The sequence below is a fragment of the Astyanax mexicanus genome, chromosome 8 (genome assembly GCF_023375975.1).
Source record: "Astyanax mexicanus isolate ESR-SI-001 chromosome 8, AstMex3_surface, whole genome shotgun sequence".
In the NCBI taxonomy this organism is placed as follows: domain Eukaryota; kingdom Metazoa; phylum Chordata; class Actinopteri; order Characiformes; family Acestrorhamphidae; genus Astyanax; species Astyanax mexicanus.
Window position 1 is genome coordinate 42,375,935 of NC_064415.1, and position 25,235 is coordinate 42,401,169.

At 38.4% G+C, this 25,235-nt stretch overlaps 1 protein-coding gene and 1 gene segment (V, D, J or C); both read right to left on the reverse strand.

Moving 5' to 3' along the window:
• LOC111194233 (T cell receptor gamma variable 2-like) overlaps positions 1-25,235 on the reverse strand; it is a 39,841-nt gene that overhangs the window by 5,211 nt on the left and 9,395 nt on the right.
• LOC111194306 (uncharacterized) lies at positions 7,976-11,461 on the reverse strand. The gene is made up of 3 exons (XM_022678012.2): positions 11,250-11,461; positions 8,544-8,916; positions 7,976-8,450 (listed from the first exon to the last, which is right to left on the reverse strand). The coding sequence occupies exons 1-3, from the start codon at positions 11,294-11,296 to the stop codon at positions 8,127-8,129; spliced, it is 744 nt and encodes a 247-aa protein (XP_022533733.2). The 5' UTR covers positions 11,297-11,461; the 3' UTR covers positions 7,976-8,126.

Genomic DNA, 25,235 nt, shown 5'->3' on the forward strand with positions numbered 1-25,235 from the left:
TATGGGTTAAATGTGCTGCCTTCTTCACTTTTGTCTGTTTTAACCAGTGGTGTGCAGTAAAGCCCTTTAACCCTTCAGAGTAGGGGTGACAATAAGTGCATGTAAATCATTACATCATATTTAATCAAGAAACATATATTATAGATATTGTAAATTGCAGTGGCGTGCAGTGAATATAGTGTGTACCACTTCTGCAACCACCCCTCCATAACCCCCCACCCCGCCGCCGGCCGACCAACACATAGATAAATATTACAATAACTACATATTCTCTGTCTTGACTTAGTTATATTAACTTAATACACATCAACAGCCCACAAATACAGCTACAAACTACAAAAGTATACAATAGACTCAACAATCAATGCTTAATTTTCCTACAAGTACAACCGTTCAACATAGATCACTCATTTGTATGTCTACAGTACACCAGGGCAGCCAAAACATTAAGTACACACAAAAACTCACCAGTCATGCGGCCTATTATTGTGATTTAGTTTCACATTGAAGGAGAGCCTTTAAAAAGGCCTTTTAATATGATGTGACACAATATTTGTCTCATTTACAGGCCCAATTCCATCATACTTAGCTAACTATTGAATTAATCCAGCATGAGCTCAGTTTATGACTAATCAATGCGTAACACCTTCAACACATCGGTGAGAAGGGGTTACACAGCCGTGGCCCTGCCCCCGTAGTGAAAATCATGAATCTGATTGGTTAGATTGTCCTGCGACTTTGCTAATAGATTCATTACTACACCCTTCTCGAAATCAGGAGAAGGGCCCACGCAGACACAAGGGGGCAGAAGCCATTTTAAAAAACAGTTTTGATTGGTTAAAACCGCTGTCAGTCAGATAAGAGTTCCATATCAACTGAAAAACACAGACTAATGCTTTGAATTAGTTGCTGCTTTTTTATTTTTAGCTTATTTTATAAATAAATAGATTTGTACACTTACAATAGCTATGATATATATTTCCTGATTAAAAGTTATGTAATTATTTACATGCATGTATTGTCACCCCTTCTCTGAAGGGTTAGAAGGGCATCATTATACACCACTGGTAAATTGTAATTTCATAAATTTCATATATTTCATAAATTAACTAAAAAAAAAAAAAAAACTGCAACTAATTTAAAGCATTAGTCTGCGTTTTGCAGTTGCTATAGGATGCATATCTGACTGACAGCGGTACTGTGTCTGCGTGACCCTTCTACTGATTTTGTGTAGTAATGAGTCTGTTAGCAAATTCGAAGGAAAATCTAACAAATCAGATTCATGATTTTCACTACGGGGGCGGGGCAATGGGTGTTTAACTCCTCTGCTTTCTGATGAAGGTGCTATGCATTGCTTACCAGTAATACAGAGCGCATGCTGGATTAATTCACTAGTTAACTAACTAGTTTTTATAGAATTTCACAGCTACCCACCCAGAGAGAACAAGGCCAGTTGTGCTCTTATAGGTCTCTGGCAGCTGATGGCAAGCTGCATGACTGGGATTCAAACCAGCATCATAGGATTCTATTTTTTCTGATATGTCCCTCTCACTCCTAAACTCTGCACCCCTAAAACTATGCAGGTATGTACAGTGGCTTTTAAAAGTATTCATACCCCTTAAACTTGTTCAACCACAAACTTTATTGTATTTTTTGAGATTTTAAGTGATAGACCAACACAAAGTAGCACATAACTGTAAAAAATTAGAAAAATGTGACATGCAAATGTATTCAGCCCCCTTACTCCTATATCTCCTATATCGACACTTAGTAGAGCCACCTTTTTCTGCAATTACAGCTGCAAGTCTTTTGGGGTATGTCTCTACCAGCTTTGCGCATCTAGAGACTGAGCTTTTTTGTCCATTCTTCTTTACTAAAAGCTCAAGTTCAGCCAGGTTGGATGGAGAGCCTCTGTAAACAGCAAATTTCATGTCTCTCCACAGAAGCTCAGTGGGATTTAGGTCAGAACTTTGACTGGGTCATTTTAACACATGAATATTTTTTGTATCTAAATCATTACACCGTTATTGGGGTCATTGTCTTGCTGGAAGGTGAACATCCTTTCCAGTCTCAAGTCGAGCGCTTTGCATTTAGGCCAAAGGCATGCAAAAGGCATGTTCTAATTCTCTTAATTATTCATGGGTGTGTTTCGGGCGTAATGTGAAAAAAAAAACAATCAGTGTGCCAGTAGTCATTCCCTTTAACAGCCAGTCGCTCGGTGACTTTGGCGTGTTCTTATCTTAGCTTTTGTTTGTCTCAGCAGAAGAAATCAGTTCGGAGCGCTGCAAAGGCAAGTTCCGCCGCATTCTCTAGCAGCGAGAGAGCTGGACTAGACTTTCATTAATTAATTATTTTATATTTTAATAAATGTGACCTGGTGAAAAGAAACAAATGGTAACATATAGCTTTATAGATCTGTGTATTTACATTTTTTTTAATGTTTTGAATAATTGAGCCACGAGAGTACGGTGGCAAAGTGCTTTGATGTTTTTTTTTATATAAAAATTATAAAAGCGAATTTCAGTTTAATGAAGGCGAAGTGAAATAAAACAAACTTATGTTCAGTCAAAGTGCTTTTCTATTTCAAATTTTTTATTTTCAAAACTTTAGGATGTGACAGAGAATGAGTGAGAATGAGCATGTCAAATTCTCAAACAGCAGAATCTACTATATTAAGCTACAATTATTAAGTCCATGTATTAATCATAAACATAAAATTTAATAATAATAATAATAACAGTTTCTGTGCACATTTTTAGGTATATTTTATTTTATAGTTTATAGATTCCTGAAGGCTATGTGTGAGGGTTTTCCTTTTGCTGTGGTCAAGAAGTGATGGTATGGGTTTATTTTTTGCTTGGGTGAGCATTGTAAATAATGACTCTTGACTGTTGTCCTGGTTTAAATCAGTCAGAAGTGCACCAAGATAGAAACACACCAGATATTTACCTGAACACACCTCACTTCCAGACCACCACACCTATCAGCGTTAATATATTCCTAAACTGTAGCACTATTTTAACAAAGAGGTATAAGATAGCAACGGTACTTTTGCAGGGTGTATGATAGAGCCCTAAATTACAAACAGCTGGACTCTACTAACTAATTGATTAAATTAACTAATGAAAGCAAGTGATGGCACTGGATTTTATTTAGGGGGTTCAGAGTAAAGGAGGGTAAAAATTTTTTGCACGTCATACTTTTTAGATTTTTTATTTTATTAAAACTTTGAAAACCATGTACCATTTTTTGTCTTGAGAGACTGGGAAGAAGAAAGAAGACATTCAAAACTTTGAAAGGGTAGTGTGGTCAGTGAATACAAATATTTTAATGAATGAATGAATATAGTTCAACTTATATAGCGCCTTTCTAGAAACCCAAGGAAGTTTTACAATTTACACGTTTTTACACACACGCACATTACACATCAACACTCATCCACACACCGGTGAGAAGCGGCAGCCAATAGCGCACAGCGTACTCTCAACTGAAAACAACCGTCCACCTGGAGGACTGTAGTGCATCGGGCACTACAGCTTTTACCCAGGACAGAGTGCCAATCCATATCTGGGCACAGTCATGCATACATTTACACACATTTACACACACACCAGATCAATTTAGAGTATTCAATTTACCATGTCAATTTAGAGTTTTACATTTTTCTGGGCAATTTAGATTTAGTATTCAATTTACTTGATCTCCATGTTTTTGGCCTGTGGGAGGAAACCAGAGGCCCCGGAGGAAACCCACACAGACACGAGGAGAACGTGGAAACTCCACCCAGATAGGGACTTGAACCCAAGACCCCAGTTCTGGGAGGCGACTGTGCTAGCCACTAAGCCACCGTGCCGCCCAACTCTAACTCTAAGATGGACATTCTGTCACACTGTATCTGAGTGTAGTACCTTTATTTAAAGTGAGGAACAACGTAGTATATATAGTATATGTAGTATATGTAGTATGTACAGTATATGTAGTATGTATAGTATATGTAGTATGTATAGTATATGTAACTGTTGTGGAGAGTTCAGGGTGTTCAGGTTGCACACAGGCAGAGTTATTGCAGTTATTGTAGAGGATGTGAGCAGTTTGAGTCACTGTGGCTGCTGCTATCCCAGCAGGCACAGTAATAAACTCCTTCATGGCTCTTCTTCACTGCGGTCAGTTTCAGATCATAATTTTCACCTTTTTTCTTCACAGAGAATTCAGAGTTCTGAACAAAGTTATTGCCGGCTTCATTAACATACTGTATCCGTGTGAGTCCTTCACCGTCTTTCTGATGGTACCAGTGGACATAGCTAGTCCGTAGCCCCGTCACTTTACACTGGATCTCAACTCTTTTGTTCAGTAATTTTGTCCAGTAGAGTTCATTTTGCTCCACTTCCACTCCCAGCGTTCCCACTGTAATCAATATTACACTATAAATGAACCATCCTGATAATATTATTTTTAATTGATTGGTTTATTTGATCTGGTTCTTACCTGTAATCAGTGAGAAGAGAACTGCGTACACATCTATATTCATATTTCATTTAGTTAGGCTTACAGCTGAAAGTCTGTATGAAAACACTGCTGTTTCTCTGCCTGATTCTAATGAAGAGGATTTCGTTTCATAGGGTCTGTGCTGTAAAGTAGTGCTGACATCATTTCCTGTAGGTGGAGATGTAGAAATAACAGATGTACAGCTGTCTACTCTGCATCATTTCTCCCCCAACTCAGTGCTGCCACCAAAATGACACTGTTTCATGTGACCATTACAGAACACATTCACTCATTAAAGGAGAACTCTGGTTGACTTTTGTTGCAGTAAAACATGATAAAAAGTATGAGCTTCAGAAGACATTAAGCAGTGATACTAAAGAACATTAAAAGATTCTAATTTAAAAAGCAACTTCCCAATTCATGTCCGTGTCACACAAATTTCTCTCCTCAGCCTCCATTAGATCCTACACTACAAGCCTATAATATTCTAATAAATTATTTCACCATCTTACCAGCCAGCCAATCCTGAGCTGTTTCACAACTTTATCACTAGAGTTCATTTGTCATACCTATTCAAATAGAGAAATAGAAAAAAAACATCAACATTTCAAGGCGGCTTACTGCACTAGATTTAACTTTTAAGTTTTAAAGACAATCACCACCAACATAGAAATCTTTAGTTCAGATCATTTATTTTTCACATGTACAAGGTCTCATCAACTTTAAAATCCAGTTTATGTTTTTAGTTGGCCTAATTTTAGTTATATGAAATGTGTATTGTAAGCTCTGCTGACTATCCTTAAAAGTCAATGAAAAAAATCGCATCAATGACACTTTTTACATTAATCAACAAAACACTATATACTTTTGTTAATTTAAGTTAACAACTGGGAAGAGAGAATTTATTACTATTACCTATTTGTACTTATTGTCAGTCATATAAGCTTATAAAGGGTCATCTCAAAAAATAAGAATATCTTTGAAAAGTTACTTTATTTCAGTAATTCAGTTCAAAATGTGAAACTCATATATTATATAGATGTATTAAACACAGAGTGATCTGTTTTAAGCATTTATTTATTTTATTATTGATGATTATGGCTTACAGTCAATGGAAACCCAAAAATCATTCATTCCGTATTTTACGGGATGGGCGGCAACCCTATTTACCAGAGTTTCAGGACCGTAAATCCCTTCTCTGGGTTAGGATGTTCTGGTGTCGGTTTATCCTCCATTTAATGGGCGTTTGGTTAAATAATTTAAATTTAACTGTGAACAATAAAAATAGCTGCATGGAACTTGGTAAAAACTGAGATAATGAGAAGCTAACTAGCTAATTTACCAGCTTCTGTGGAAGGTGGTGGATATAAGTTAAATGGAACTCCTCAAGACTTAAAAACACTTCAAGCTAATTTCTCCTTATCTTTTAATGACTGTGACAGCCTATAACTGGGTATATTATATTATTTATTCTGGACGTTTATTATCACTGTGGGTGTAACCTAAATCAATGGTACACTACTGCACCAGACATTTAACATAGAGTAAACAAATATGGCCGCTCCTTGTCGTCACACAGAGTATACACATAAGGTGGTGGATAAGATAAAAAACAAACATTGCTGGTTTGGCAATGTTTCTCTGGAATTATTTAAATAGGCCATCACTTTTTAAGATATTCAAAACGAATAATAATAAATGTGCAAAACTGACGAACTACCCCCATTTTATGCAGCCCCCGTTTCAGAAACACTGAATTAAAAAAAGAGTAGGAATATAAGAGGTTATAATATATATGTTATATTAATCTAGGCGGAATTAACCTTACAGCCACCAATATTTCCCAATTTAAAAGCTTCGTTTTCAGAGACCGAAAAATGCTGTTTTCCTGTGAACGGAAAGGCCAAAACGGAGACAAAAACCTCTCCGTTTTTAAAAATCTCCGGATTCGTGTGGATGGGGCCTTAGTCTTCAGTCTTGGCAAAAAAAAAATCATGGTCACAGTAAGATTTAGCACAGGACAATACCTCAGCAACAGCAGTTGTTTAAATAAAAACCTGTAGCCACTCAGTTTAAGTTCAAATGGCTCTTTTTGTGTTATACCTTCTTCAGACCCAAATCAGAAAATTTTGGGACAGTATTACACATGCAAATAAAACAGTGCACTGTTTCTTCCACTTACATTTACTTTTATTTTGACTTGATTACAGACTGTATGAACCCAAGACATTTCATGATTTATCTGATTATCTACATTCTTAATTAGGACCATTAATTATTACATTTTTTATGTAGTAACTCATAACATGATTAGGATGTATCATCACATATTAAGAAAACATGCTGGGATTTAGCCTTCAAATCTGCCCACCTCCATTCTCCCAGTCCCATTTTGATACTCAGGGTTGCCAGGTACAAATAATAGCATGCAAACAGTGTGCTCCAGCCATGAAAACATAGGAGCTAGCTATTTTTCTGCTGAACAGGTAATCACTGAGCTTCAGTAAGGTTCACTAACCACTGCTATGTAATTTACCTACACCCACTAGTAGTAAAGGCTGGCATTTTGGACATTGCAAACATATATATTCACTGATTGGATACAGAGTAAGACTCATCGTTGCTTGCCACTGTGTGTCAATCTGGCAACCTGCATGAGCTTCACAGCTGGGAATGAGCAAAGGGGGCAGGAAACTGTATCTGGGGTTTGGAAATTGGGTTCCTGTAGCCATTTCACACACTCACTCTCATTCCTAAATATGACTAATTCTGCATCTCAGGCATGCCAACACTTCAACTATAGTTAGTACAGGCAAAATGTAGGTCTACAAATGATAGATAGATAGATAGATAGATAGATAGATAGATAGATAGATAGATAGATAGATAGATAGATAGATAGATAGATAGATAGATAGATAGATAGATAGATAGATAGATAGATAGATACTTTATTTATCCCGAAGGAAATTTAGGAGCAAATGAGTTTGAAAAAATAAAAAATGTCAACAGGTGTAGCCATGGTTTGGCACAAAAACAGTATCCACATATTGAAAAATATTGAAACTTAAAAACCATGTTCCTGTATGAAAGTTAGAATTGATTTGCAGATTTTTTTCTTCTTTAGTAGATTAAAAAAAACAAAAAACAAATGTAAAGCAGCATTTTTAAACCTTTTCAGTTGGAGGTAAGTGCCACCGGTTCCTCCCAACCCCCACCCCATACACCTTATTCTACCATGCACACTTTCAAAGGCTAATTTCTTTCTTAATTTCTGGTTTTGCAATGTTTCTCTGTGATTATTTAAGATATATCCAAAATGGATAATAATACATGGGCAAACCTGACTAACTGCAATCCACATTTTTTCTGCAGCATTTTCTGCAGCCCTTTCAGAATCACTGATTTAAAGAATGAGGAGGAATATTTGAGGATATAATATATATATATATATATATATATATATATATATATATATATATATATATATATTAATATTAAGTTATATTAATCTTAAACCTGTATATTGAAATAATTATAACTCACATTTGAAGCTTTCAAGTCAAAAACTCATGCGTAAACTTGGATTGGGCAGAAGGAACCTTATGGCCACCGATATTTCTCAATTAATAGGAAATCAATCAAGAAGTGGAAAAAAAGTCATGCTCATTCTGCATTTGCATGCGGAAGATGTTGTTGGCCTTTTGCGCTTTTTCCGTTGTGTTCAGATACTTGTTCAGAATGGGTTGATATTTCTCAGGATGGCCCCCAATATTATCTATTTTCCACTGGATGTAGGCATTATTTTTCTCCATCTTCAGATTTTGAGCCAGCCAGACCCAGAGTCTGGAGCACGGCAGGAGAGCCACAGTGAAGTAAATAGTATCTTTTTCAGTATTCATCACATTCTTGTAGGAATTCAGGTACTTCTCAATGGCTGGTGTTGGTTGGATGGATTTTGTATCCTACAGTATGAAACATAACATAGTGCGCAATTAACATAAAACAATTACATTTTCACTGCAACATTTAATTGTTGCAACATTTAAAGTTCTTACCGCAAGTGAGAAGTCACTTTCACAAGACTGAAGAAATCTCTTGTAGCTTCTGTATCTTCCTGTAATGAATTCCCTCAGGTCATCTGGCTGCCCGGGCATCTCACTCACCTCTTTCAGCATGTTAGTCACCACTTGCAGGTACAAAATGTCCTGCAGAGTAAACTTGACAAAGCGAAACGCATCAAGGATACCGTTTTGCATATGGATTAGAAAGTCAACGTTGAACGTTTTTTCGGCAATGTCCATGTTCTGAACCCAAAGTTCCTCATAGACATCTTCACCTTGTTTGGATGTTAAACTACATCCAGAGTGGTCGTTGTTAACCCATTGGGACTGGCAGGAACCCTCTTCATGTCTGGTTGCCAAACCAGAGCTAAAGTGACATAAAAACACATAAATTGTCAAACAAATATTGTCTATAAAAATAGCATTTAGCATCTAATTTTATCAAAATGTTCCCACCATTCACCAAAGGCTAGTTACCTCACCAACTCACAAGGACTTCCCCCTATCACCAGTAATGCCCCCAACACTACAAAGGTGCAGGCTAGCACTCCTCTTTTTTCAATCAGCCACTGATGCAGCATCACCGGATAGCCAGCGCACTCAGAGGAAAGCGCAGCGACGCAGCTATGATACATCAGCTAACAGATGCCTGTGTTGACCGGCATCGCCCTGGGATTGATGAGGAGAGAGAGCACCATCTATCCACCCAGAGAGAGCACGGCCAATTTCTCTCAGACTCTGGCTGCTGATGGCCTTAGACCACTGGATCACTCAAAGCCATAAAGACTTGACAGCAACAGGGAAATGTATTAGTAAGAATGTAATAACTGCTTAATAAGAAGAAGTATCACTATTAATTTTACTAATATTAATTTGTCTTCAGTTTCTACCCTCATTATTACTCCTACTACAGCATCTCTCAGTATTCTTCTACAAAGATTACTACTATTACCCTACTACTCTCACTATTAAGTCTACTATCACTACTAATATTGCACTGTAAACCCACAATTTGTTTAAACTCAAATAAATGAAGTCTGTTTTATGTGAAGTTTTGTTTTTGGCTTGCATGGGCAGTGTTTTGCCAACCCAATGTTTTGAACCCAAACCGATAAACTACAGAGAAGGATTTAATTTTGACAGTGTTCATTTAAAGGGGCAGAACTTTTCTTGTTCACACTGCAGCGACGCGGCATCGCTTCCAAACGCTTTCTCTGCCTTCCTCTCGTCGCTTTGGGGCGTGTCGCCTGAAAGAGCAAGCAGTTTATCTGCCACCAGCAAGAATATGAAGAGTTGTAGTTCAGTGCTGTGTATGAACAAGATGCTGTTCTTTTTTTATCGCCCAGTGAACCCTGCTAAACATCCAGTTCAGGACGAGCTGCTCCTCCATCTCTGTTATCTTACAAAGGAGTTTCTTAAAGCACAAAAAAGCCTGAAAAAGCTGTAATCAGCTTCTCCTCCGTGACCTCACACTGTAGTTCAGCCTGTGGTGTGTGTGGTGCTGAAGCCTTGTCCGCGTGTCGCTGATTGGCTACCGCCCAGCGAAACTCGCTTCTCATTTGCATAAAGGTGAAAATATCCCCACTTTTTGCCTCTCGCTTCGCCACTCTCCATAGAAAACAGTGGGAAAACGCATCGCGTCGCTGCAGTGTGTGTTTTGCAGTGCAGTAAACGCACAGACCAATCACGTGTTGTGTAATATCACCAAACGCTCTCCTCTGCCAATCAGATCTGTGAAAACCCTTTCCCTCAGCTAGTAAATTGGGACGCGACGGGAAAAACTGCCTTTAAAAAAGAGATAGGGTGCCCGAGAACTGGTGGAAAAACGAGAACGGGCGGAAACTAAAGACACACTGAGCGCGCGAGAGAGAAATGGGAGGAATGTACAAAAAATCTGCCCAGAGAGGCATTTTATTACTATTATATATTTTTTTCATCATAGTACAAACATCCTCAGGTAAGACGTTTCATACACAGAAATACATTATATATATATATATATATATATATATATATATATATATATATATATATATATATTTATTTATATATATATATATATATATAATGTATGTCCAGCTGAAGAAATTTTGTCAGTCCAAGGTCTGATTCAGGGCTATATATATATATATATATATATATATATATATATATAGCCCTGAATCAGACCTTGGACTGACAAAATTTCTTCAGCTGGACATACATTATATATATATATATATATATATATATAAATAAATATATATATATATATATAAATATATATATATATATATATATATATATATAAATATATATATATATATATATATATATATATATATATATATATATATATATATATATATATATATATATATATATAGCCCTGAATCAGACCTTGGACTGACAAAATTTTCTTCAACTGGACCGTCCTGAATTTTAATTAAATACCCCCATTCTATTCTACCACTACACTATTAAAATTACTACAGGCACTCTCTTGATTTCTTCTTTTACCACTGCTGTTCTATCATTACTACCTCTGTTATCACTGCTATATGCCACTACTACTACAACTATTATTATTTTACTACTACTACTACTACTCTTACTACTACTGTAAACATACTAATTACATATTTAATTAATCTAAAATCAAACAGAAATATAAAGTGTAAGACACAGGAACACTCTAAAAGGAAACATATGCATGCTTACCTTATGAGAAACCCAAAAAGAAAAAAGGAAAGAACAGCAGAATTCATCTTGTGTAAAATGTTCAAATATATTGAACTGTTGTTCTAAAAAGCAAATTTTAGGTATAGCAGGTCGAGGAAAGAGCAGTGGCTGTGTAATCTTGAAGGTATCCTTCACAGAAATGCATCAGTTGATGAGAGGGAAGAACTTTCCCCAGCATTGAAACTGCTCGTTGCCCGTGACTTATTTGAATGACTTAGACGTTAGATGAGTCACTTCCTCATTTTTCATGATTTTTACTGTTCAACAGAAACAAGCCCTGAAAGGTTTTTCCACAATTGTGCAATCGGATAACTCAGATGACTGTGCATGCTGGGGCTTGCTGAGTGTGTGTGTGTGTGTGTGTGTGTGTCTGTGTGTGTGTATCTGTGAGGTGGAGAGAGTGTGGGGTTTGTGTGTGTCTGTGTGTGAGGTGGAGAGAGTGTGGGGTTTGTGTGTCTGTGTGTGAGGTGGAGAGAGTGTGGGGTTTGTGTGTGTCTGTGTGTGAGGTGGAGAGAGTGTGGGGTTTGTGTGTGTCTGTGTGTGAGGTGGAGAGAGTGTGGGGTTTGTGTGTGTGTGTGTGAGGTGGAGAGAGTGCAGAGTTTGTGACAACCATAAAGGTTTTTCTTGTTCGTCCTTTCATCCGGACACTACTATATCTTTTTACTAAGGACATTGAGAAATAGTAAAGCACAATGACTTGGACAAGTAACTTTAATCTGATTACTAGGAAACACTTTGTAATACTGTTTCATAGTTAATAGGTAACTAAGCAGAAACTAATTAAAAGTGCTGCATTAACACATAAATCCCTTCTATTAACTACCAGTGAGTTCTGAGTAATTACTGAGTAGATAATACTGAACTAATGATTATAGCTGTTCACTATTAACCCAACACTAATTACTTACACTTACAAACAGTTTCTCCTGGAGGAATACTTACTAATTATGTCTCCTTTATAGTAACTATTCATTAATTACTGCCCAAATCAACATTAACTACTCAGCTGAAAACTATTACATGCCACCTGAACTATAGATCTAAATCAGTGTACACAAACAATTATTCGATCAGTGGGGTTAAGCAGAGTACTACACACTGCAGTAATTTACTATATGTAATTTACTCATTATATGCAAGATAATGAGGATAATAAAGTAACTTTTCAAGTACACTGATTTAGATGTATAGTTCTCTAGGTGGCATGTAAGGGTTTTCAGCTGAGCAGTTAATGTTAATTTGAACAGTAATTAATGAATACTTACTATAAAGTAGACATAATTATTAAGTAGTTCTACAGGGGATATGTAAGTCTTGGTTATTAATGTGGACGAGATAGGGCTTTAGTTCTATTTATTGAAACCTAGACGCTCTAAACTCCCTGAATCTTAACTCTTTATGGTGGCGCTAATAAAATGAGTTGGGTAAACTTGTGATGAATATTGTAAATATAGATTTGTTTAAGCTTACATATAAGTTTAATTAAGGAATTGGGAATTGTTTTAAATGAATTATTTGAAATGTTTAGGCTGATAAAGTCTACTGTGAACTGTGTTATCCACCCAATCTCTATAATTTGGTATTTATTGTATTTATTTTCTTACAATTCATTTTATGTACAAAAACAAACAAAAAACTACTATTGTTTACAAAATAGACTACTTTGAATGTTATAAAAAATAAAAGTTTAACATTTATTAGCATCTAATTCTGAGTTGTTGATTTTACTGCACTGTAAAGTCATCAGTCTCCTGGTGTTTCTCAGTGTTGAATGAATCCAGATGAATCCAGATCATTTCAGCAGAATCACTTTTATTAGATGAAGGTTTTCAGGGATTCTGCGATGTCATTTAAAAAGAGTTCGTTGCCAGAAGGAGACAGGTGAACCCGGTCTCTGAGGAAGAGTCGAGGGTTGTGGAACAGGATATCTGGGTGATGAATAACACCCCCCTTCACTCCCAACATGAAATCGGCCATTTCGCCGTTCACTCATTTCCGGGCTGCATCAATCCTCTTGGGGTGAGTGGAGGACCTCCACTGACGTCGGGGGGTGATCTCCGACAGCATGATCTTCATGTGTGGGAAACGACGGTGGAGATCACGGAGATCCTCCTTCATCTGTGCGCTGAGATGAAGGGCGTTCATTCCTCCAAGGTCGTTCCCTCCACAGTGGATGATCAGCACATCCGGAGCCGTTCTTCCTCTTAGAGACTGGTTGAAGAACGGGACGAGACCCTGCCACCTCAGTCCTCCCCAGCCGAACCAGCTGACCTCAGCCTGCACACCCAGGTCACCTCCCAGTGAGCTCCTCGCCATCTCCTCCCCACGGCGAATATAGCTGTCCCCTATGATCCATACCGTGGGAGGAGCTGTAAAAAGAAAACAATTAAAAGAATATTAAATCATTGTATGTATTTATACAGTATATATACTTAAATATAGTATAATTAAACAGCTAAAGAAGTACTGCAATACAACAATTCATGCTTCATCACCACCAGTAACATCACTACTGTAGTCTGTCTACGCAGAAATAGCTAAGTGGTTGCTATGTTGTTGCTAAGGTGTTGCTTGGTGGTTTTAAATAATGATGTTGGTCTTAAAGAAACAGTAGCTTAACCAAACATGGAAACCAGATAGACCTCTTTCACGCAAGGAGGAGGGGTCAAGTTCCGGGCGAGGTGATGTGTAAGCGTATTTCCGGTTTGCAGCACCGCTAGGAAAATGGATGGCTTTTATTATTCCTCGTCTTTGGCTGAACTTCCCCGCTTTAGGCAGGATGATGTGACCAGAACTGTCGAGGAGCTGTCGAGGACCAAACGAGCCAAACTCGATAAAGGATACAAGTTCTTTTTCGAGCAATTTATTTTTGATTATGAAGGTAAATGGATGCAGTTCTGTAGTTTAGGTTAGCCAAGTTAACTAGCCTGCCTAGCTAGCTTCTTAGCTCGGTGCTCACTTAACATTCTATCATTTAAGCCTTTATCAAACTGTTTGTTAATTCTATTGTTAAATAAAGCATATAGTGTACTGTTATAAGTGCCTGTCTTATGATATTGTGTGTTTAGTGTCCAATGTTGTAGAGAAGGAGATCCGTGTTAGGGCTCGGTGCTACCGGTCCTTAAAGAAAAGCGAGGAACCACACAAGCTAGAGGTCCAAGCTCACGGTTCAGCTATCTCACGGTTCAGCTATCTCACGGTTCAGCTATCTCACGGTTACAGCACTGCAGTTCGCTAAACCATCTTAACTTCCCCAAATAGATTTACTAGTTATTATTAGAGTCTGATACCCTGTTGAGTTTTATGGACTCTGCCAACACACACCTGTTTAGCAGCCGCTTGCCTTCACGGATGGTTCCTAGTGCCAGTCTTGAGGGACACGCATGGATGAATGGAAAGTCATGTTTTTTTAAATACACATATGAAGTACAGGATTAAGCTAATTAAAGTGAAATTAAAATGGATGCTATAAATGAAGAAATAAAGTGGCCAAGAAATAATGTAAACAAATAAAAAAACGTAGCCATCTAATGTAAATTAGGTTATAAGAGTAAGAAAAAAGGGAATATCTTAATATTAAGAGAAAAAGGTGAGGAAAACATTGCACTTTAAACAAGATAAACTAAAGAAGTACAGTGTTATCAGGAAAAAACATGCATGTAAAGTCTGATTCAGCTAGCTTGATAACAGCTGTTCTATATAAAATGGACCGTAGCTAGCTAGCTACAAGCTTCTGTCTATTTTAGACAGAACAGCTGTTATCATGCTAGCTGAATCAGACTTTACATGCATGTTTTTTTCCTGATAACACTGTACTTCTTTAGTTTATCTTGTTTAAAGTACAATGTTTTATAGAGCAGTGTTACTAGCTTGCTAGCTAGGTAGTTAGCTACTCACCGGGAGTCGGCCGAGTCACGTAGTCGTGGTCCCGCACAGCCGCGCTCCCGTCTCCCTCTTCTTCCAGCACACCGACAGCCTGCTCCCCTATCGCGCCCTCCTCGTCCAAACGAGCAGAATCTCCGAGACGGGAATTCACTCTGCTGTACACAGACTGCCTGGCTGGCCGAGTCCAGCTAAAACGACGCGGTATCGCACCTTTCTTCAGCCACGTCTTGCCCTTTGGTGTAACGTAGATGTCCTGCGGCTCAAAATGAGCGCTACACACATGCGTGCTGTTCCTAAGAATTTTGAAATTCGGCCCCTCACTCCTTCTAATGGCTATCACCCACTTCTTTCTGAGTTCCTCCTCAGCTGGAAATGAGTGGAAACTCAAATAAGGCTGTTTTTGCTTGGAATTAGAGCACAGTGGTACGCTGCAAAAACACTTACTACTCACTTGCGCCATGGCGGAAGAACGAACGCTCCAAACGGAACTGAGTTTACACAGAAATGTCTAGACCGGAAATGTCGACCCCGGAAGCGAGAGAAAGGCCTATTCCTGAATTCTGCCCCATAACGCACCTCTCTCCAGCTGGATTTGAGTCTTTTTCATTACTGGAGCTTCCTCCTCCGGTGTCTCCACCAGCTTCCTCTTACCAGAGGTTCCGCTGGAGCTAACGACAATATCTGCAGCACATCAGTGACATTAGAAACAGGTTAGAAACAGAATCATATGTATTAAAATCAACATTTAAAACTGATCTAAGAAAATTTGATTTAGTTTTGGTTGATCTTCACCGGCCGCTGAACCACCGTCTTTATCGAGATCAGTAAAGACATTCTGCTAATATTCACTAAAGCTGCTCGTCCTCAGTAACTGCAAGATTTCCTCCGAAGTCCTGATACTGCGGCTCCCAGCTCTAGCCTGAACCCCAACTGACGGAACTCCTGCTGATATATGATCAGGTGTGTGATGTCACAACTGTGATGTCAGTGGAATCTCTTCTGCAGCTAGCTAGTGCCTCTAATTCCACTGGTTACCTGTTAATTTGAAGGTATTAGTATTTTTAAACGTCTTCATGGCCCTGCTCTTCTTTATTTCAGTGATAAGATTGTTAGGTATGTTCCGGCTAGGTCTCTCAGGTCTTTATTCTACGGGAATAGGAAAAAATAGGAAAATGACATTGCGTTCTGTTGTAAACAGAAAATGAAAGATGGGTTTCCCCCCACCCCTCATCCGGGGTACAACTCCCCTACGTGTTCGTTTTGATGGAGAGAGTCGCAGACAGGTGGAGTGAAGTTGAAAGCAAATCAAGTATTTATTACAAAATACTGAATTCAGGAGAACCAATACATACAAGACAGTTAACAGCCGTCCCAGTAAAAGTTCTGACCCCCCTCTGATCTGACTCCATGTTTATACCCCAAATGACGTGAAACCTGCTGATGAGGCGTTGCTAATGATTAGCTCATGTTAATATGCATAATCTCACGTGTTAGTACTCAAGTTCCACATGTCTGGCCGGACCACTAGTGTTTGGCCTTGACTGTATCCAGCCAGACAGTGTGGCATTGTGTCAGGAATTGGACAGTGCCGCCCTCCCCATGTGCACGTGTCCTTCTCCCGCTTTGATAGGTGAAGGACTTTACACGCACAGAGAGAAAGGCCGCCCTGTTCATCCCGAAGTCTCCTTTGTATCAATTTAGTTCGTACAGAGTGCACCAGTCGATGATTGATGGCCGTTAGTTAGGATCATGCAGTGACCAAAATGCCTTAAGCGTGAGCTAAAGTCACACAATAGATTTCATATGTTATATGCTAATATGTCAGTAACATGTGGTTAGTACGCCATACAATAGATCCTATGTGTTAGTTAAATGCCTGATCAAGCAATGTTTAACTATATGTGTAAAGAATATACATTGTGAGTATTGGTTAATCTTATATATAAATGTGTATAAAATACAATGTTTCACACAATGATTATGTGATTGTAGATGCTAAAGTTAAGTAATCATTATTGAAGGATATTTGTCAACACACCCAAGGTATAATAAACGGTTAACTCTTCAGTTCCCTCACAAAAGTTTTGTGTTCCCTGGCACCAAGTACATGTTCGACAGAGCGCAAGCATGTAGAACCAGAGATGCCGATGTCCTTGCCTACGTTAGGGCAGATTTAACACACGGGACATTTATTTTGTATTATGGCAAAATGTAGTACATGCATTTTAGAATAGTTTTTAAGCTTGTAAGCTTGGTAAATGTAGATTAATATTCAAAATTCGCGTTTTAACTGTTCTCTTGCTCACAAACAACTTCCTAACCTCTCCCAAATTGCATTATCCACACGATGGAGGAACATAGAACAAACTACAGACATTTACTGTATTTTCCTTTTCTCTGAGCACATTTGCTGAAAATAGCCTGTGTTCTGTCAAGTTGTGCTACCATGTCAAACCGTGCTGCCCTAGTGTATATGTTTAACTGTAAAAATACAAAAGAAGCACCATATTAGAGCATGTTCCCAGTAGAAGTCCCAGTAGATGTAGGTTAGTATATTTGTATAGAATAAATCACTGTATCATGATAAAGTTATGGTAAATAGAGGTCATTAGAAACTGCTTTTGTGTTTTCATTTTTTTTATTTGAATTATTAGTTTCCATTTACTCTTTAGTGCAATGACAGTGAGTCCAGGTTGTTTAAAGCACAAAAATACAAAAAACATGTAATCCTTTCTTCTAGAAAGTCCTGCTGATCTCAGCAAACGTAGTTTGCGCTCACTTATTGCGTAATCATGTTTGATTTTGAGAATTGATAATATGTCTCTATTTTTCAGTCCAAGATCAAAGTAAAATACAAGTTGGTCCATACTCCATGGTGGATGCATGATGCAGTTTTCTCCAGCTTTTTTATTTATTTATTTGTTATTTTTTTCGCGAGGGAAACGCAAAACAGTTGTGAGGGAACGCAATGTCATTTTCTAGTCAGCTAGCGAAGTTAGCTAGGTTATATGTGTGTTAGTTAGCGTCAGTGTTAGCTAGCTAACTAGTTAACTTACCTACTCAGTACTACGTGGTAGTAAATAGAAAATATGTATGTGGTAATGCAGCACTATTAATTAGTTACTGCTTAGTTTCTGCTTAGTTATCCATTAACTATGGAACAGTATTATGAAGTGTTACCGATTACTGGATTGGAAATAGTAACCTGTTAGATTACTCGTTACTGACAAAATACTCAGATTAGAGTAACGCTACTGATATTACTGTTGCTTTTTAATAATTTGTCAGTTTAAAAGCAAAATTAAACACAAAAGTATTGTCTTGGATTATTTGATAGCTTGCACAATTGACCTACAAGTAGAGGCCTGTGAGTAAATTTATTACCTCATCTCAGTATCTGATATCTCATGTTTTATCCCCTGGCAGTACATGTCTCTATATACTGTATATACATGCCTTAATATGGGGTCATTCTGATATGTAGTATTCTAGATTATTTGGCCTTGAACTTGGCCACTCCGACAAGCCACAGGTACACGTAGAACTTGATTTTGCCAAGTTGTAGCTCTCCTAAAGGACACAACTTTAACCATCATCCAATCACCACACATCATCATTATCATCATTTGTGTCATCTTGCATATATGTTTTCCCGACCATAATCCTGATTGTCCTGATACCATTATCATCAACATCATGTGAGCCTGTTCTGAGGCTATTTGACCATGAAAAGATTCATGTTTTGTCTTAAGGTTCTGAGGCATTCATCATCATAGAAATTAAATCAGTACCATATGTCTTGGACTACAACATGTTGTCCTGAAATCACCATCACCAAGTTGTACTGAGATAATCGTATATGTTGTCCTAAAACCATTACATATGTTGTTCTGAGAACATTATTATCATTTGTGTTGTCCTGAGATCATCATTATCATCATGTGTTTTGTACTGAGACCAATTTCAGATGTTGTCCTGAGACCATCAACATTATGGTGTCCGTGTGTCATGTGTCGTTCCCTTTAAGAGGCAGGTGAGCTCTGACTTTGGTGCGTTTGTATCTTAACAGCGCGGTGCTTTGTTCGTCTCAGGCTGTGAAGGTACACCAGCAGCTCATTTAAAGGGAAGAGCAATGATGTTTTATTCTTTATTTGGTTTATTGTTGAAATAAAAGTCAGAAAGTTATAGAAATGTTCTTGTCTAGGTTAATTTCAATCAGTGGCGCACCTGCGTTTTACTCCTCCAGAAACACACCTCACTTCCAGACCACCACGCCAATCAGTGTAGATTTATTCCTACATTATGACACTATTTTAACAGTGCAGGCACAAGGCATGAAAATAGACTGTTGATAGGGATGCAAGGTCAACTGTCAGGTTACTCAGTAGTCTACATGGGTTGGACAGTGAAACTGAAACACCTGATTTTAGACCACAATAATTTATTGTGGTGACGGACAGTTCTGGTGGAAACGGGAGAGTTGAGGTGCACATTGAATTCTGCCGTGATTTGGGCAGCTGTGGTTTTATGTTTTTTGGATACAATCTGGGTTAGCACCCGAACATCCCTTTCAGACAGCTTCCTCTTACAGCGTCCACAGTTAATCCTGTTGGATGTTGTTCGTCCTTCTTGGTGGTATGCTGACATTACCCTGGATAACGTGGCTCTTGATACATCAAAGACTTGCTGTCTTGGTCACAGATGCAGCAGCAAGAAGTGCACCAACAATTTATCCTCTTTTGAACTCTGGTATGTCACCCATAATGTTGTGTGCATTGCAATATTTTGAGTAAAACTGTGCTCTTACCCTGCTAATTGAACCTTCACACTCTGCTCTTACTGGTGCAATGTGCAATTAATGAAGATTGACCACCAGGCTGCTCCAATTTAGCCATGAAACCTCCCACACTAAAATGACAAGTGTTTCAGTTTCATTGTCCAACCCCTGTACATCCTTAGTCATGCTTATCACATTATTATCATGTACATATTTTCATCCTTTATGCATATTTTTCCTTCCTCTTTTATGAACACATTTTTTTTATGGAATCATTTGAAATACATGGGAGCAGCTAAGAAACAGCGGAGATTTTTATTAGGTTGTTGATCCCACAGCATGTTTGCAGAGAGATATGGCACAAGCTTAGATCACTGTTTAAACAGTGGCAGAGATTGGTGAGAAAGAATTAATGCAAATTGTGAAGTATTGTCTCTGTTTTCAGTGCATATCAAGTATTTGTCTTTAGTATTACTTTTGTACTACTCTGCTGCTTACTTGTTATCCCTGTCATGACCCTGTTCCTCACTGCTGATTTGTGGATTTAGTTCACTTTTTTTGTCTATGCTTTTTGCATTGCTCCATGTACTGTACTGTATGTGCTGTTTTTGACCTGCCCTGACCTATTCACTTCTCTTTTGCATTGTTCCTTTTTTAAATAAAGCTTTTGGTTTCATTTTTAAATCCTGACTCATTCACTCAGTATCTCAGAGCTGTTCTTTCCCACCACAGTTCATAGCCTTCACTTGCTTGTGATTTTGCAACGGTATTTGCTGAAATATCAGTTAACAGGAACTAGGAAGAGTGGAGGTCAAGTTGAGGTTGGAAAGCCAAAGGATACTTTTAGTAAGCTCTGCTTGTAGGAACACTAGAAACACTGTACACTTGTACACGATTCTACTGTATATGACACCTGCACAAATACAGTTGCAAGAAAAAGTATGTGAACCCTTTGGGATTACTTGGATTTCTGCATAAATTGGTCACAACAATAGACAAACACAGACTACTTACACTAAGACCACACATTCACAGTGAAGGGTGGAAAAAGTATGTGAACCTTTGGATTTAATAACTGGTTGATCCTCCTTTTAATCTATGGAGAGAAATTAGTGCCAAATTTAAAAGCAAAAAATTATACAATCCACAAGATGTGTTGCTTTTCCACACTAACATGCAAAATATGTGCCAAAATGGAATGCAAAACCACTGTTACATTACATTTCACTGCACTTGATTTCTTTATTGAAAAACAATACACAAGAATTTACATTCTCAAAACCATATGCTGAATTTGAATTGCACACAAATCTCTTTAAAATGCAATCAGCTCAACGGCATTTTATTCCACTGTGTGGTGCTGCAAATGTTCAGAAGCAAATCACAAGGCACAGGATTGCATTTTGTCTAGGAGCAGCAAGGTATTCGTGCCAATATGAAATGTAATCACTGTCCAATCACTACTGAAATTGGGAAAGGGGCTGAAAAAACAGTCAAAAACAAGCACTTATAGCTGCACTTTAAACCAGAGAAAATGTCTTTTGCGAAATGATATAAAAGAAAATAAAGAATCTAATACTCTAAATTAAGGCTGGTACAGTCACATACAACTGCATGCTTTTCAGAGTTGAGTAGATTTTAACATGGGTCCGGTTCTTATGCCTGGGTCATTTTCACACTTTTTTCTAGACCCGGGTGCGCTTGGTAAAACATGGACGCTGTTTTTAAGCCCAGAAGTAATCAGTCCCAAGTATTGATCTCTGGTCGGTCATCTGGGGTTCACTGGTGGAAGCTATTCGAGTCTGGGTCTGCGTGGGGTGGTGTAGGTGTGTCTGGTTAATTTTTGTATGTGACGCTTCCTCTTATTAGGTTCTTTCTGACTGGTTTCTCTGCCCCGCCCCTGTCTGTTTGGACAGTGATTACATGTCATGTTGGCACGAATACCACGCTGCTCCTAGACGAAATGCAATCCTGTGCATTGTGATTGCACACACAGTGGAATACAAAGCAGTTGCGCTGAAAGCATTTTAAGTGCAATTCTGACAATAATTCAGTGTTTGGTTTGGAAAATGTAAATTCTGTAAATGTAAATATTGCTTTTCGATAGAAGAGATCAAGTGCTGTGAAATGTAAGGTATTATACAACAGTTAGTTCCAACCTCACACTCACAGTCTGATTGGTGCTGATATTTGTGATAACAGCACGGCCTTCTCACACTTAATCTGTATCACTCCACTGTACATTGCAGAGTAATGGCATATACACACAGGACATTTTACTATCATTGCCTCCACTAGCAGCAGCAGCATTTGCTTAGCACAGGCTAGCGCCCAGCCAAGGCACGCTCGCCCACAACCCACAGTGCTGGCTTGTCCTTTGTTGGAAAAAAAAGAGAAAAAAAATCCATCAGTCACCTCGGCTGCAGTCTGATAGCGGTAACCATCCAGGCTAGGCTAACCTAACCTAAGCTAATACTAAACTAAGGCAAGCAATGCTAACCTAACCACAGTCCAGCCGGCTAGCTAACTAATAACATCCAGCAAAACAAGCAGTAATGCTTACAAACACACAGTTTTCACCTGAAGACGACTCCACAGGAGATTAGAGTTTCAGCATTATTTCACGATCCAAACTTTTACGATCCAAGCTTTTACTAAACACGTTAATCCTCAATTTTGATTTCAAGCTAACATATAAACCATACCCCATTTTATAGTTACAGTTCTGTTACAGTTCACTTGTTGTGAAACTACTTTTTGGGGGAAGGCACAGTCATTATTAAAGCATATTCATTACCAAATTTTTTGAGGGTCCTTTATTTTCTTGATTCATTTTAAAAAAAAAAAGTGTTGTATAAAAGCAATAGAACACTCAAGGTCATGTGTTATTGCAAATATTATCACAGCTGTGATGATCTATGGGTACGACCAAATCACAGCCGTTATGTTATTTGCAATAACACATAACCCTGAGTGTTCCGTTGCTTAAATGTAAAAGTTATTTTGCATTTCATTTTGGCACATATTCTGCATGTTAGTGAGGAAAAGCAATGCGTCTTGTGGATTGTACTTACATTTTTCTATGGTACTGTTTTTTTTTTTTTAATTTTGCATTAATTCCTTTCCATATTAGTCAGATACTCCTAGTAGTGATAAGAGGGACAATAACAGCTCAGCGATATGAGATGGACATTCTATGGCCATATATGTTGCTTATTATTGCAGGGCTGCCATTTTTCAGCAGGATAATGCTCACCCACTCACAACAATAGATTTTTTCACAGTCAGCGTTTTTGTACAGGATGTGAGTGATTAGCGTCACTGTGGCTGCCTCTCTCCCAGCTGGCGCAATAATACACTGCTGAATGGCTCTTCTTCAGTCTTGGAACCCTGAGATTGTAGGTGCCTCTCGCCACAGTGAACTCTCTCGCATCTGGGTGATTAGGATCAGGAACGATGCTACCAGCTGTGTTAACATATAGAACCCTTCTGAGAGCTTCTCCGTCTTTCTGCTGGTACCAGTGGACGTAGTCAGTAGTCAGGTCATTCACTCTGCACTTAATGAACACACTTTTATCCTCTTCCTTCATCCACAAGAACTGTTCCTGATGCACTGTCACTCCCAGCACAGCTACTGGAATCAGCAGTAAAATGTACATCAGTCATTAATTGTAAAATATTTTGTTATATTGCACATGTGATGCATATCTAATCTAATTTCATGCACTACTCACCTCTGATCAGTGCGAAAACAATGATATATGTTTCACGAAGCATCTTTAGCATATTTCACTGGACTGTAACTAGTGTATGCCCATAAATGCTGCCTTTTACTGCCATTTCAAAAATACTGCAGCTATGAAACAGTGCTCAAGTCATTTCCTGTGGGTGGAGATACAGTAGCATCAGTATCAACAGGCTCCTCAGATCATCACACCAGCAGTGCCCACCTCATTGGATGCATCAAACATCATCAGATCCCAAACAAAGCCTGTTTTTGTTGCTAAAGACAACGCAGTTTCAGTTTAAATAACAATACAGCTTTCTTGTTCACAACACCACTAAAAACGAAAGTGATGTGTCTCTGATGCCAGGGAATTTGTTGAATTGACTATACTGTTTTGTTTAAGGTCAGCTAATTTGATTTTGCTAATGCTAACACATTTTTAGGTATGATTATGCTACATTTTATTAGAGTCTGTTATTAGAAAATGTAATGGGAAATGTATCTCTAATAACTAAAACACGTCTATATTTGTGGACTGAGTTTGTGACAGCTGATCTGTGTGATTTCCATAGATACAGTAAGTTTAAGGCCTCAAGGACATTAGACACACCGGATTATATGGCGCATTATGCAACACTAGTAGGGAATAGGGTGAGACCATGTTAACTAAGTTAACTAAAGCTAGGCTAAGTAAACAAAACTGTAATCCCTAAAAAATACTTTCTTTCAAAGTCAAACAAGCGCTGGATGTTAATCTACACAGATTTCTCTCCTAAAGCTGTTTATTTGGGTAAAGCGCTTCCTCTGAATGTCAAAAGAGCTAGCGCGGTTAGAGGGTAATGCTAATGCTGCTTTAGCAGAGCTCACCTTTGAATGGTAAAAGAGCTAGAGCTTAGCGGAGTTGGCAGGTAATGCTAATGCTGCTCCAGCCGTGCTAGCCAGGGTTAGCAGCTGGCTACAGGCCGATAATACTCAATGAATGTCTATTTTCTGCTCTATTTTCATACATAAGGTGCACCGGATTAGAAGGCGCATTATGCAACATTAGTAAGGAATAGGGTGCATGTTTTCCTTCTAATTCAGCAGGTCTCGTCGCTGGGTAGAGGTGGTACTTATCTAAGTTAAGTAAAGCTAAGCTAAGTACACAAAACTGTAATATTTAAAAAAAAATTCTTTCAAAGTCAAACAAGCGCTGGATGTTAATCTACACAAATTTATTTCCTAAAAACTGTTTAATTGGGTGAATTAAGTGCTTCCTCTGAACAGCGAAAGAGAATGCGCGGTAATGCTAATGCTGCACCAGCAGTGCTAGCCAGGCTTAGAAGCAGGCTACAGGCCGATAATGCTCACCTCTCAACATCAAAGGATCTAGCAGTTTGCGGGTAATGCTAATGCTGCTCCAGCAGTGCTATCCAGGGTTAGCAGCAGGATACAGGTTGATACTACTTACCTCTGAACGGCACAAAAAGCTATTGCTTAGCACAGATAGTGGTTAATGCTAATGCTGTTCCAGCAGTGCTATCTGGGGTTAGCAGCAGGCAACAGGCCCATTATACTCACCTCTGAACAACGAAAG

Bases quoted from the DNA above. Each gene is read 5' to 3' on its own strand.
- LOC111194306 (XM_022678012.2), bottom strand. From the start codon at position 11,296: ATGAATTCTGCTGTTCTTTCCTTTTTTCTTTTTGGGTTTCTCATAAG. The intron at 8,917-11,249 runs GTAAGCATGCAT...ATGTCACTTTAG, and splicing joins CTTTTTGGGTTTCTCATAAG to CTCTGGTTTGGCAACCAGAC. The intron at 8,451-8,543 runs GTAAGAACTTTA...TTCATACTGTAG, and splicing joins AAAGTGACTTCTCACTTGCG to GATACAAAATCCATCCAACC.